The 14,967-nt window shown below is 37.3% G+C and overlaps 3 protein-coding genes across 5 annotated transcripts; 2 read left to right on the plus strand and 1 right to left on the minus strand.

The window, feature by feature from the left end:
- Window positions 1–413: 413 nt before the first annotated feature.
- tmem237b (transmembrane protein 237b) lies at window positions 414–5,765 on the plus strand. Of its 3 annotated transcripts, none has more exons than XM_043241727.1 (14): window positions 414–569; window positions 713–763; window positions 1,468–1,499; window positions 1,601–1,614; window positions 1,786–1,857; window positions 2,443–2,568; window positions 2,649–2,742; window positions 2,907–3,067; window positions 3,807–3,933; window positions 4,664–4,855; window positions 4,981–5,054; window positions 5,156–5,252; window positions 5,332–5,453; window positions 5,578–5,765. In XM_043241727.1, exons 1-14 carry the CDS (start codon window positions 552–554, stop codon window positions 5,640–5,642), a joined length of 1,245 nt encoding a protein of 414 aa, XP_043097662.1. In that variant the 5' UTR covers window positions 414–551; the 3' UTR covers window positions 5,643–5,765. The 3 variants fall into 3 exon arrangements, with proteins under 3 accessions (XP_043097662.1, XP_043097663.1, XP_043097664.1); XM_043241728.1 differs by having other exon boundaries at window positions 416–569; window positions 713–1,361; XM_043241729.1 differs by having other exon boundaries at window positions 417–569; window positions 713–903.
- A 26-nt stretch (window positions 5,766–5,791) lies between these two features.
- On the minus strand, window positions 5,792–8,965 carry zp2l2 (zona pellucida glycoprotein 2, like 2). Its single transcript, XM_043241725.1, is given in 10 exon segments — window positions 5,792–5,941; window positions 6,041–6,154; window positions 6,564–6,642; window positions 6,723–6,867; window positions 7,005–7,194; window positions 7,726–7,889; window positions 7,977–8,074; window positions 8,191–8,352; window positions 8,354–8,382; window positions 8,598–8,965. Coding segments are annotated over 10 exon segments (1,434 nt in total). The 5' UTR covers window positions 8,923–8,965; the 3' UTR covers window positions 5,792–5,813.
- A 255-nt stretch (window positions 8,966–9,220) lies between these two features.
- On the plus strand, window positions 9,221–14,809 carry LOC122346873 (cytochrome P450 20A1). The gene is made up of 13 exons (XM_043241726.1): window positions 9,221–9,425; window positions 9,718–9,767; window positions 9,855–10,021; window positions 10,563–10,708; window positions 10,889–11,056; window positions 11,160–11,238; window positions 11,321–11,421; window positions 11,544–11,598; window positions 12,160–12,280; window positions 12,611–12,722; window positions 13,389–13,453; window positions 13,530–13,619; window positions 14,397–14,809. The coding sequence occupies exons 1-13, from the start codon at window positions 9,354–9,356 to the stop codon at window positions 14,545–14,547; spliced, it is 1,377 nt and encodes a 458-aa protein (XP_043097661.1). The 5' UTR covers window positions 9,221–9,353; the 3' UTR covers window positions 14,548–14,809.
- Window positions 14,810–14,967: the final 158 nt, after the last annotated feature.

The following is a 14,967-nucleotide window of genomic DNA, read 5'->3' on the forward strand; positions in this document are numbered from 1 at the left end:
AGAATTTAAAAAAATAAAATAAATATATATATATATATATATATATAAATAAATAAATATATATATATATATATATATATATATATATATATATATATATATATATATATATATATATATATATATATATTTTTTTAAATAACTGAACAGTCAACTAATTTTAGTTCAAAATATTTAGCAAAGGTTTTTTAACTTGCATATTTTGACATGCATATTTCCCTGCTCTTGATACTTAAAAAAAAAACAAAAAAACATATATAGTCTTCAAGAACAATTATTTTTAAACGTAGGCGTAATCTGTCTTTTGTGTACTTCGTGTAGTATTATTTTCAGCCATCCCTTTGCCCTTTTATTCGTATAATTACGTTCTGAATTGCTGTGCGTCTGTAGTACGTACAGTACGTCAGGGAAGTTAGACACGCCCACCCGTCTCCAACATCAACAGTAGACAACGTGCAAAACAAAATCACACCGCAAACGACATGAAAACACAAAGATAACTTTTGCTCAGTAATTAACTCGACGTAGTTTTTATCATTCAACTCCAAAGAATGGATACGGAAGGAAAGGTTTGTTACACGCTTAAATGAGAAGCTTCGCGTTTGCTATCAAACAGTTACTAACAGACGCGACTTAAACTACTTCATCCTTTAGTGCGCATGTTCAGAGCTGTTGTTTAAATATTATTATTATGTTATATGATTGTATGTAGGTTCTCAGCACAAGGAGAAGAGATCTTCCTCCCATTCCTCAAGGACAGAGGGTAAGTCTAAGATATCCATAACACATCGTGGGTTTATTCTATTTGTTACACATTCGAGCTGTTGCTGATAAGCCTTTTTATTTCTTTTAATTTGACTGAGTACAAGCTTCACGTTGACAAGCACAGCAGTAGTCATAAAGGTAAACTCTCTTAGAGTCAGATGCTTTTGCTCCCCTTGTCTTTTGGGGTTCATCCATTGCAATCTGTTTAACCCTCTTACATTATTCTTAAAGGCTATATAATATATAATCTGGATTGAATCAGTACCACACTAATTAAAATAAATACAGTCAGTACTAGGCTGAGCATGTGCATTTGTATACATGTTGAACTGAATATTCAATAAGGCCGCATTTATTTATTTAAGTAAAAACGTAAGTAAGTAGTAGTGGTGTGTGTTTATGTCAGAAGGTTGAGTAACAGTATTTGATGGTGACTCCTGAGTAGCTCCTCCTTTACATAATCCTGCTGCTTGGCAGATGCCCGTCTCAGATTTAGACTCAAATTAATCCTTGCTTTAAGTGCTCAGAGATGCTTGTTTGTACATGTCCTTTGTGTTCTCCCTGTGCTCTTGAGTGGAATGGCGAAAAAGCCAACGGTAAGCTCTGTTGGACACAAAAATGTAGAGCCCTCAACAGATTTTGATTCTTGAGTTTCATTTGAATTGTTTATTGCTGACCTGATATTACTTTTCGACATTTTAGCGGGGACCACGAGCACTGCCGTCTATGCCAAGGTAAGATCACTTAGCAGATCAGATGTGGTTTAAACGGTTAAAATGTTGTTTAAATCTCCTCTTTTCCTTCCTCATTCTTCATTATACCTTCAAACGCACAGTCAGGACACGGCAGGTGAGTGATTCTCTTTAAATTGTTTTTCACATTTGGTTAATATGTATTTGAGTAGGTAATAAAGTTTAAAATGTTATAATGCGTCTCTTAGATTGTTTTGCCTTAAAATAGCTGTTTATTGGTTAGGTAACATTACATTATATAATGAAGCTCTTCTTTTGCCCTTCAAAGAGGATGTTCCAGCTCCAAAGAGTAGGAAAAAGAAGGCCAAGAGGGATGTGGAGAGTGTGGATGAACATGATGGTGAGTTTAGGTGATAAGCAGTTTTCATGAGGACTAAATCTCAGAAACTGTAAGGTCATAAGTCCAATGACTTTTGTCATGCCCTTCAAAGCATTTTTTTTGTTTTTACTGCTGAAAAGTGTTTGTTAACAATATTTAGTGGTGTCAAACAAATAATCACATCTAAAATTTAAGTTTTTGTTCACGTAGTATATACATATGTACTATCTTTATTTATTATGTATATATAAATACACATACTTACATTATGTTTTGAAAATATTTACATGTGTATACAATTAAATGATTATTTTTTATATTATATATAAATACATATATAAACAGCATATTAATCATAAAAAATTATATATATATATATATATATATATATATATATATATATATATATATATATATATATATATATATATATATATATATATTCAAAAGAGAGAAAGATGAAGAAAGATGCTTTTTTTGGTACCAGAAGATATAGTGACAACATCTTCCAGCAGAGTCTAGACCCAGACAAACCTGACTTCTTGTTATCACCTGTAGAAGCATGGTGTGTGTGTGATGAGTTTGTTTTACCTTTGACCTTTGTAGATGGTGGAATGGAAATGGGAGGGCTTACCAGTCGCAGGCAGTCTGAATGTCAGGAACCTTTGACCCCAGAACCTGTGGACAATCCTCCACAAAGGAGGAAAAAAAAGAAGAAAGCACAAGCAATTGGTAGAAAAACCATTTCCTGTTCACTACAACTCACCTGATAGAGGCATAGACAGAAATAATGCTTTGTACTTACTGGTTAGATATAGAGGGAGATCAGACGGACCTGGTGTCAAATGGAGATATGGTGGATCAGAATGTTGAAGAAGAGGTGACGCGAAAACCAAAAAAGAGGAAGTAAGTCTATTTCTTCAAGTCTATTTTTTCTATTTTTGTTAAACAGGTTATTGAAAGGTTCCAGGTATTTTAAAGGCACCACTCATGTGTTGTTTTTTATGAAAGCCCTTTTTTGGATTTAACTTGTCATTTAGCTAACACTTTCTGTTTCCTTCTTTCTCCAGAGTCAAACCTAAAGTAACAGAAACACATTCCAACAACGAACTGGACATAGAGGATGATGATATCATCACAGACCCCCAGGTGCCCGTCCCCCAGCATTCCTTGTTCTCCGCTCCCCAAGGCCAAAGCCAGCCTATGGGGAAGGTGTTTGTGGAGAGGAGCCGTAAGTTTCAAGCTAAATAATAATGATAAAAAAAAAACATTTATTGCATATACCGCCTTCAAAGGTTGCTTTCTCAAAGCGCTGTACATTAATGCTTAAGGAAAACACAGTAATATGAAACAGTAAACTGTAAATTCAACAAAAGATAAATTACAAAAATCTATATGAAAGAAAACTAATCAATGCATTTCTGAAAAATAAAAGAGCATAAAAAACAATAAATCTTAGTATCATCAGCGTAGAAGTAAGGCATCTATCAAGGCATCTTAATAGCTGACCAAGAGGATAGATATAAACGCTAAAAAGCAGGGGAGCAAAAACTATAATGGCACAGCTCTAGTTCTTAATATGATTAGAAACTAGATTCCCATTCCGGTGTAGTAATCAATCAAGTAATAATCAAAAATGTTATGGCAGCAAACTTCCTTGATTATTACGTCGGAATGGGAGAATAGTTCCTAATCAGAAAATCACAGCTTTTCATTTTTTAATGGTCTTAGTACACAATATAACTACAGGTAATTTTTGAATGTGATGCGATTGGTCTGATTGGATTCAACAATCTATGCAAAGCTATGCTAAAAGTTCTATCGCCAGACGCGGAGATCGGCTGAAACTCAACTCTGGCGGAGTTGGAGAATAAGCCTTTTACCAAAAAAAATGGAGTGTTCCTTTAAGGTGAAGTTGTTTGTGTGCAAGGAACTCTTTACTATAATTGACCGTGTATATTTGGTGGCAGGTCGTTTTCAAGCAGCTGAGCGAGTGGACCAGTGGAAGGCCAGTGTCCCGATGGAGCAGAACTTTATGGACAGCCGCTCAGTGTGGACCACTAGAGATGTCTCCTTGAAACTGCACAGTGGCTTCAGGTTTATTTTCACACTTCCAGTTTTCTCATATCTGTGCAGTTGCTTTAGACCAGAGGTGTTAAACTCATTTTAGGTCGAGGGCCGGATCTGAGAAAATGTCCCCATGTGCAGGCCGAATGACCTTTTTAATATTAACCATACATATTATAATATAATAAAAAAATAAATAGGAAAACTTTTTTCAAATTTGATGCCAGGTTATTTTAGGGGTGTGCAATATTGACACAAAATGTATTTCTTTGTTTTGATAGTGATATTTGACATATTTTGCAGAGTGTGTTTTTGAGATAGCAGCTTGGTTGGTTGTCACAGACAAGTAAATATGACACTAAAGCCACCAGTAGGTGGCAGGAAGTCTACATCTTAATGAGTGATTGACTCATTCTTTCAAAATGGCCGATTCGTTTAGAAACAAAGCTAGTGATTGTCTTAATGAATGGGCCACTAAGTCATTGACTCAAATGATTTGTTCAAAAACAGAAATTAATTCAGTAAGAAAATACACAGCGCTGCTCGGAGACATACAGTTGTTCTTACAGATAAACAGACAGCAATGTGACTAAAATGCAACACTTTTATATTACTTCATGACATAAGTATTAAAAACTATTTCTAACAGGGCATTTTTCCCCCATATCTTGAATCACACTTTGTTCTGATAGCCTCACTGTCTTCTGAAATCTCACTGACCCCCAAACCTTTCTAAACACTGACTGTTGTTACTGCACAGGGTGATTGGCCTGTTTTCTCATGGCTTCCTGGCTGGTTATGCTGTATGGAATATCATTGTGGTCTATGTTTTGGCCGGGGACCAGATGAGCACTCTTTCCAACCTACTCCAGCAGTATAACACCCTGGCCTACCCTGCACAGTCCCTGCTCTACCTGCTGCTGGCCCTCAGCACCGTTTCTGCCTTCGACAGGTGAATCACCAAACCCTTTCACGTTAACCAACACAAAGAAAAGTCCAGTAAACACTGTCGCCATAATCATTTGATGCTTGAGCCCTTGAGATTAAACTAAACTACTTTGATCTCTCTCTAAACAGGATGAATCTTGCCAAAGCCGCTACGGCCATGAGGAGTTTACTGACCCTCAGTCCTGTGGCGCTTGCTTCCTTCTGTGAGTTTTATCACGGTTCTGGCAAAAAAAAATGAGTTATGTACTCATATTGAAGCCATATATGAACACAGCAATGTTTTAATGTACCTTTTCCATTTCAGTGTACTTTTCTGCACTTGTTTTATCATTAAGCCAGCAGATGACGAGCGATCGCATCAATCTCTATAATCAGTACTCCAGCTATAATGTGACACTCTGGTAAGACAGTCTCGTCGGAGCAAGCTGGGTAAATGCTGTACAGTAACGGGAGCTGAGCAGTTGTTGTGTCTCCTCGCAGGCAGCCGGGCTCAGAGCGCAGCGTCCTTTACCCCTGGATCATAGTAAACCTGGTGGTCACTTTGCTGGTCGGGCTGGCCTGGGTTCTGATGTCAGCAAGTCCCGATATCGACCACACAGAAGGTAAACGCTACAGGATGTTCTTTTCACACAGTGGTTTGAATATTGTATGGGGAAGTATACTTTCTAAACATATCCTGGTGTTCAAAACTACAAAAATTTGTTTATTTTTTCCCCCCCTCTGTAGAGTTTTTAATGTTGATGGAAATGGAATATCCGAAAGCAGAGGAAAAGGGAAACGTCGCTGCATAAGTCATTTTTTTCTGCTGTATTTTGATACATTGTTGATTTGTCACTGTATATATTAGAAATGTCACTTGCCTGCTGTAAGGTCTCTGCAATATATTTTTTAAATAAACCATTCCTTGTCTGATATACAAATGATTGCACAAGAGGCCACATTCTTTTGGCATTTTATTAATGTCACACTGGAACGGGCTGAGGGTGAGGTTTGGCCCGATGAATTAAAACAGCCACCAAAAGCCCACAGACACCAAACACAATGAGAGCTCCTGCCGCCCATAATCCATAATCCAATAATATCTGTTGGACTAGAGGAGAATACATTTCCAGGTTAAGGACAGTTTGCATGGGTTGGATTTAAAAAAAAAAAACCCAATAATAAATCACGAATAACGTTGCTTTCATACCTTCATTATCTGCTAGATTTTCAGAAACTGGCAAATGGGATACAAGTATGACCTCCCTACTTGAAACTACAACCTCTTCCTCAGAATCCTTCAAGTCTTCTGAAACAGCCCTTCCTAATCAACAGGGGAAAAATATAATAGAAATAAAATTTACATTTATTTAATATAGTTTATAATGAGGTTGTTGATTGCATGCAAGTTTATTTTAAAGTAACATGTCAAATTAATTAAATAGTTTTTGGTTGTAAAAATAATAAAAAATAATTACTAGTAAATTAATACATTTATTTAAATATTAAATTAAAAGAAATATTTAGACAACAACATTTGTTAATCTTAAATTAACATTTAATTTCCAATTAATTACTAATTCACATTTTTTAACATAATTGATTTAGTCCTAAACATTACATTATTATAATTAAATGAGCTTTCTATGATTGAATGGAGTTTCTGTGAAAAATTATGTTTAAAAAAAAATTAAAAAAAACTATTTCTACTCTGTATCCGTAGGGGCACTCACTTGTCCTGTTGCCACAACTGGACTCGCATGACTCTCTGGTGGAGGAGTAGCAAACAGACGTAGTGCAGTGAATGAACATCTGTTAAAGATGTGGCAAGATGAGGACAATAACATAAGTGAGAGCCAAAGAGAACATGTGGTAAACATGACTGTACATACCCTTTCCTGCAGAGGCGCAAACGACGACTGATCTACAACAGCGAACATCTTCACAACAAAGCGTTTGTAATGAGATGGGTACTGCAGACTCGACTGTCCAACAGGAAGCACTGTGGTCTGCTGATAGTCATCCTTATATGAACAGCTATAGAAGAGTAATAAGGAACATGTAAACCAGTGTATAATTGAGGTGTTGTTTTGGCATCAACACACTGACACTAAATGCCCATGTTTCCTTAGAAAAATTAGGGAAGTGGAGCTGAAATAAAAACTCTGTTTTACCCGTTTATCACAAGACCCCGCCGAGGCAGGCTCAGGGATTCAGGATTAGAAGTGGCCCAGCAGTGGTCCAGGACCAGGATGAGGTTCGGATCGGTCCTCTCCAGAATCCGCACCTCCACATACACAGGTTCCCTCAACACTTTAGTAACAGGGTAGTCTTCCTCAGAGTAGTAAGAGGTGTACATATCCTCTTAAACACAAAAGAGTACTGAATTAATTGACTGAACCACATTATACAGTATTTGAGCTAGTGATAAGTTTCATATTAGTGCCATTCGTGATAGTTTTACAGGACCAGTATCAGTGTTGAGCGCTTCACAATTGTGTAGCTCCATTTAGTTACCCCATCTCTTTTGAATTTTCAATGAGTTTAGGGACAAATATAGCAACTTCTTGGACAAACCTCATCTAAATTGACTACTGATCTATATTCATCTTTATGGTGTCATCTAGTGACTCAAATTAATGCAGCCTTTATCTTTCTTTAAAATCAAATCTTACCAGCTTCATGCTTTTCAGTGGTAGTGCATTTAGATATTATGGTAACACAGTGTCATTTTTATATTATATTATATAGTTTGGATCCTGAAGAACAGCCAAAAATCTAATTGAGACTTGTACTTGTTTGACCATTAACATTTCAGGATGTTTAAATGAAATGATAAAACTCCTTCGGAAAACGTGTTTTGCTGTGAAATTGGAATTTGGGGATTCTGCTCACCATCAGAGCACGGTTTAGTGCTGCACTGTCCGTTGGCGAGTCTGAGCTCTACCTTGAGTGAGCCGTTGTGAGAGACAGAGGGAGGAGGAGGAGGAGGAACCGTATTCACGTCCACCAGCAGAGCATCGATGGCTGATTCTGAATACATGCACTGGAGCTTCAGCCTTCAAGACACAGACAGGAAATACTGGGCCCCCCTTCCACTGATCGTTACTAAAAACTTCAAAATAAAAACAGACGAGCCTCCTCACTCATAAGAACCGTCTCTCATAATTGATCCATGAGGTCCAAGGCCAGCTTCATAAGCGAACGACATCATGTTCTCATAAATAACAAAACCATTTTCTTCCTGAAGGAACAACAACAGCGACCTTAGGGTAAGCAAACACTGATCCAACCATTCCACGCCTAATCTCTTCAGTGATATATAACATGCCCCAAGGCTCTGTCAGTGTTCATTCCCACCTTCATTCTGGAGCCGCAGGAGCTGACGGAGAACTGATAGATGGCGAAGCTGGCAGTGCTGCTGACCGAAGCGCAGCGGTCACTGGGGTCATTCTCCAGCATGTGGATGGAGTCTAAACTGATTCGTGGTGTGGTGGCGTCTCGAGCAACCACCAATAAAAAACTGCCCATCTCTTGTGCACTGCAGAGTGACTGGAAGAAAGAGCGAGAGAAAATATCCATGATTAAATCAATGTCAATGGCTTATATATTATTTGTGATTTAACGCCATCATTGGCAATATTCGTGGCAAGATAAGACGTCTCAATTACACAATTCCATTCAAAACAAATACAAGACTGTTTTTAAAATATATGCATATTGGGAGAGATTTAAAGTACAAAATCGGATTTATTTTTCACGCTCACCTGCCTTGGGATAGTAACAGCCCCGCGCGTCATAACAGCAGCTGATGACGTCACACTCATCTGAAGTGACGTCAGGCTGTCCACACTCGACGCGCTCGTGATGTCGCTCGAGCGCACAGCGCTGGCTCTGAGAGCCGGAGAAAGACGAGCTCATCTCCGGCGAAAACCGAACCCTCTCCTGCTGCGGGGGAAACTCCTTCAGAACGGGTGAGAACGCTAAACCGCCGGACAGATATCGGGACATCTGCCAGGGAAACCGCGGATCCTGAGCATTGCTAAAATATACACTAAGCGTAAACGCAACTAATATTGCAGTTACCCACATTATTATCACTTATTACTTTCGCTAAGTAGCTACTTTTTCCCGTGTGTGTGACATTTAAAGAGTTCATAACGAGCCTAATTATCTTTAGCTCCGCCCCCTTGATTATAAACAAACTTGTAATCGCATATTTATTGTAAAAACGAATTAATACTATCGCGTCAGTCACACATTTACATTTTTACAAAACGGCTTCTTTAATATTCATGTTAGCGGTCATATTTAATATATATAAAACTAATTTAAAATATATATCCCTAAATAAATCTCTGCGATCGATTGGTTGAGCCTCGTTTACAGGATGTGTAGTTGAGTACCGATCTACAGGGGCGCAGGTCTCTGATGGTCACTGTAGACGTGGATTGTTAGCTACTAGTTCACTGAACAATATAATTACATATATGACGATCCTCAGACATTTCTGAAAAGCAAATATGCTGGATTTTGCTATATTTGCAGTGACATTTGTCATTATCCTGATCGGTGCCGTCCTGTATTTGTATCCGGTGAAAAAATATAAATATTATCTTATCGGTTGCGCAAACTCTTTTGTGGTTGTTGTGATCATGGTTTATAAGAAATATATGTTTGAATCGCTAAAAGTATGTTTGGTTTAAATTCTGACCTGCATTTGGAAGGTTCATCACTGGACTACTGGACTAAAACTGAGTTTTGTTTTGATAAAAAAAAAGTTGTATATATGTACAAGAAAGTTAGCCATCAAAATGCTCAAATGTGCTGTCAATGGACTTTAAAATATGTGTATGTTAACCCGACGTTTTCTTATTTTAATGTCAGTCGTCTAGAAGTGCCTCTGGTGTGCCTGGACTAAACCCCACAGAAGAGAAGTAAGAGTTTTGAGTTACTGCCCTCTCTTTATGTCCTTTCGACCTTTAGTCAGCTTCTCCAACAAACATATTACTTTACTTTTCCAGAGATGGGAATCTGCCTGATATAGTGAACAAAGGAAGCCTGCACGAGTTCCTGGTGTCTCTTCACGATGAGTTTGGGTCCGTGGCATCTTTCTGGTTCGGCCGGAGACCAGTGGTCAGCCTGGGTGCTGTGGACCAACTACAGCAACACATCAACCCCAACTGGACCAGTGAGTAACATGTACAAAGGGAGAGAATTAGTACTTTGAAAAAGCTTCTCTTAATAAATTTCCTCTTAATAATATTTTATAACAAAATTACATGTGGTGTTATGAATCATTTCTTTTTTTTTTTTATTTGACTCATTATACACTACCTTTCAAAATGAGTGAGGTCAGTAAGATTATTAAAAGAAGGGTATTTTCTCACCAAGGCTCCATTTATTTGCTCATTAAAACAATAAAATAGTGTCATTTGTAATTCTTTTCTGTTTTAATATATTTCAAAATGAATTTTTTTCCTGTGAACATATGTTGATTTGGTGCTCAAGAACGTTCATTAATATTACAATGTAGGTGCTGTTTTTTTAAAATGATACATTATACATGTCATTACTGTTACTTTTAATGAAAAAAAAATCTTACCCAAGCATTTGGATGGATCTTATTTATAGCCATACCAAATATTTTGATGTTTTTAACCATCACGAAAAATATGCTAATTTCCTTTAATGCATGCTTTATCTAAGAAATGTTTGTACCCTTTTCTCAGCGGATTCCTTTGAGACAATGCTCAAGTCGTTGCTAGGTTACCAGTCAGGTTCAGGAGTGGGAGTGACGGAGTCGATGATAAGAAAAAAAGTGTATGAGGGAGCTATCAATAAAACCCTGGAGAACAACTTCCCTCTATTGCTTCAGGTCTGTTCACGAGTGTGTGTATTTGTGTGTGTGTGTGTGTGTGTGTATATATATATATACACACACACACACACCTTCATTGCATTAAATTGAATGATCTATTGATAACTGCCTTAAACTAAAGTGTCTTGGATTCATTTTAAACATGTGATCCTTTCTTACTACTCTGCCTTTTTTTAGCTGGTGGAGGAGCTGGTTGATAAGTGGGCATCTTATCCTAAATCCCAGCACACACCTCTTTGTGCTCATCTGCTTGGATTGGCTATGAAGGCTGTCACTCAGCTTGCCATGGGGAGTAGTTTTCAGGATGATGCTGAGGTCATCCGGTTCCGCAAGAACCATGAAGCGGTGAGCATTCCTCACTAGGTACATTCAGTGTCGTGCATATGAAAATTATTTTTAAAAAGTGATATTTTACGTATGCACATATAATACATCTGTATTTCATTAGATATGGTCAGAGATCGGTAAAGGTTATCTGGACGGATCCCTGGAGAAGAGTTCCAGCAGAAAGGCCCATTATGAGAGTGGTAAGAAGGCAGCTGAGCAGCGTTTGAAAGTGTTGGCTTTATTGTTGGATGTCAGTTGATCTTGAGGTTTTGTTATTTTCAGCTCTAGCTGAGATGGAGTCAGTGCTGAAGTCTGTGGCCAAGCAGAGGAGTCAGTCATCTTTCGTTAACTATCTACTGCAGGCCAAACTGACAGAGCGGCAGGTAACATCTCACCACAGGATGATTCGTTTTCAAATCCAGATCTAATATTAATGTATAAATTATAAACATAAACAATCATTAAATTTGTTTTGCCGATTTTTTTAAATCTTTTTTGTGCTCAGGTGATGGAAGATGGTATGGTTTTTACTCTAGCTGGCTGTGTGATCACTGCTAACTGTAAGATTTCTCCTTTTTTCATTGATTGATGTTTCAGTCTTATTTTAGTATTTTTTTGTATATTTTAGTGTAGTATTATAGTTTTTATTGACATTTTAACATTAGTGTATTATATATAGTTTTATAATTTAGCTTTAGTTTATTGACATTTTAACATTATTTATTAATATTTTTGTATTTCTTTATATTTTTTTATTTTATTTCAAGCCAATGTTTTAATAGTAATAAGTTGATGATAGAATTTTTGCTATTCCTATTCATCTTTTTCCTAAACGCAGAAATAATAGAGGAAATAATGAGGAAGATAACAATATGCAGTTAACTGTAAAATTGTTTGTACTAGACACCAGCGTGTTCATAATTAAGATAATACATTAAAAAAACATGATGGGACACACACGTTTTCAATATCAAGCAGCAAAACTGTTTTGTACAGATAAAAATAGCTGGACACGGATGAGACCGGAGGCTATACCCATAAAATTTACGAATGGCGGCGCTCATTTTTGCGAAAATGTTGATACGTAATGTATGCCTGTTCTCATTTGTATTATTTCCCAGTGTGCATCTGGGCCGTTCACTTCCTATCAGTCTCAGAAGCAGTGCAAGAACGGCTCTATCACGAGCTTGTTGAAGTGCTCGGAGAGGAGCCTGTTACATTGGAGAAGATTCCACAACTTAGGTGAGCAACAGTCGTAGCTTCTGACGTCTATTTTGAAAAAGGTTTAAAACTGAAGCAATGAATAATAGTACTTATATAGTATATAGTATACTGTATACTATACTATATATAACAGATAGTATAGTAGTAACATTTTAAAGCTCCATAAAAGAGCTGTTTTGGTCCAGAGGTATGGGTTTACAATATGCTTGTTTTTTTTATGTGTATATGCTCCTGGTTTTTTCTCGTCTCTGTACATTCTGGCCACCAGAGGGCATATATGTGGCAATTCATATTCCACATGGCCATCACTTGACTGGAAATCATAGTTCTGTTCATGTTTTCCTCCAGGTACTGCCAGCAGGTGCTGAATGAAACCGTCCGCACAGCCAAACTGACGCCCATGGCTGCCAGATTACAGGAGGTGGAGGGGAAAGTGGACCAACATGTCATTCCCAAAGAAGTAAGAACTAGTCCTTTTCATTACTAGACCTGCATAAAAACTTAAAAAGCTTTGCCGGTTTCATTCAGTCATTCTCTCAGATACTTCTAATTATGTCTAGTCTAGTCAGGATGGAGAGTATAGAAAGCCCTTTTCCGCCACTGAAGGTTATTGCAACTCTTTCATCTCACAATTCTGACTTTTTTTTTTTTTAGAATTGCATGATATATAAAGTCAGAGAGATAAAAAAAAAGGAAGAAAGTGAGATATAAGAGAGAGACAGAGAGAGAGACAGAGAGAGAGAGACAGAGAGAGAGAGACAGAGAGAGAGAGACAGAGAGACAGAGAGAGAGAGACAGAGAGAGAGAGAGAGAGAGAGAGAGAGAGAGAGAGAGAGAGAGAGAGAGAGAGAGAGAGAGAGAGAGAGAGAGAGAGAGAGAGAAACTCGCAATTCTGAGAACATATTAGTTTTTGTGTGCCCTTAAAAATTGGACTGCGATTGCAAATTTATCTCTCAAAATTCTGAGGAAAAAGGCAGTTTGTATCATGCAATTTTGAAAAAGTCAGAATTGTAAGATAAAAAGTCGCAATAACCTTTTTACATTTTTTTTTATTCAGTGGCAAAAATGTGCTTCCATAGGAGAGTGCTGTGACCTGCTTAAAATATTAAAAATAATATTTTTGTAGACATTGGTTATCTATGCCTTGGGTGTCGTCCTTCAAGATGCAGATACCTGGTCACTTCCATACAGGTTTGTTCATTTTATATAAGGTTGTGTAAGGTTCATGGTTTGCTGGTATTCTCACTTGTTGGTTTTTCTTTGACAGATTTAATCCTGACAGATTTGCTGATGAGTCTGTAATGAAGAGCTTCTCTCTGCTTGGGTTTTCAGGGAGCCAGGCCTGCCCTGAACTAAGGTATAAGGAAAGAAATCAGATATTATCTTTAAAATAACTGTAACAAAGAAAAAAAAAAGTGGTTTATTACTTATTCACCTTTGTGTCCAGACCTGTGTGAATTAGTTTTTTCTTCTGTGGAACACAAAAGAAGATGTTTAGCAGAATGTTCAGGCTGCACTACTCCGTACATCAAAAGTGAATGGGAATGGTCAGTCAGGCTCACAAATTTGAGTGAACCACTTCAGTGTATATGTACAATCATTAATAATTGTCATTGAAAATGAGGGTTGTGGAGTAAAAAAATAGGTTGAGCATCACTGGTCAAAAAGACTAGTGCCAGGAAAAACTAACCTTAGAAAGATTCAACATTATGAGATAGTCAATGTCAACTTTTTCTCCATGTAAGTAGACAGGAGTTGGCCTTTGATGCCCAAAATAACTGGTTGGAGGTGTTGCAAATATGTCTGCTGACTGACCTTTCTTTTCATTGTAAGGGACTATTTATAGACCTTTGTATAGGTGAAGATATTTGTGGTGTGATGAGAAAGCTGCATGTTTTCAAACTCTTAATTTACACAATTTACAATTTAAAACAATCACATTCTGTCATTCTAGATGTTCAAGAAATCGTTGTTTTGTTTTGTTTTTAAGGTTCACACATTTAAGGAGCAATCAATTCAAATGACCTTTTCAATCATTTGCGATTTACATGTTTATTAGTAAACTATTCTTTTAACATTCAGTGTCACAAAGTATATAAATCTTCTTGCATCGTCCTTCTCTTCCTCTCTATAGATTTGCATATACTGTGGCTGCGGTTCTGCTCAGCACGTTGGTGCGCAGGTTGAGACTGCACAGAGTAGAAGGTCAGGTGGTTGAGGCCAGGTACGAGCTGGTGACCACACCCAAAGATGACACCTGGATCACAGTCGGCAAGAGGGACTGAAGGACTCCTAGCTCACGTCTCTGAATGAGCCTCTAGGGAAATGATGCATTGCCATTGGCTGTGTATAGTGTGGGGCAGCAATTGATCAGATCAAAGTAATGTCACTGAGAAATGGTTCCGGTTATAAAAAATATATATATGCCATTGTTTTTAGACCCTCATCACCTTTACATATCACAAACATTCCATAAACAATGATTGTTGAATCACGATCTTTTAACTGCAGTCTTTCTATACTAATAAAAGAGTGTGATAAAGTGTGCATCTATCTATCTATCTATCTATCTATCTATCTATCTTGATAAAATAATGAAAGCATTCTGTTGAATACAGTATTATAGAGATGCAGAAAAGGGGATAGAAAGAGTGACAAATAGAAACATAGGGGAGGAGGAAAGAGAATTGTGAATGTGAAAGAGA

Source organism: Puntigrus tetrazona, chromosome 6, assembly GCF_018831695.1.
Source record: "Puntigrus tetrazona isolate hp1 chromosome 6, ASM1883169v1, whole genome shotgun sequence".
Classification (NCBI taxonomy): domain Eukaryota; kingdom Metazoa; phylum Chordata; class Actinopteri; order Cypriniformes; family Cyprinidae; genus Puntigrus; species Puntigrus tetrazona.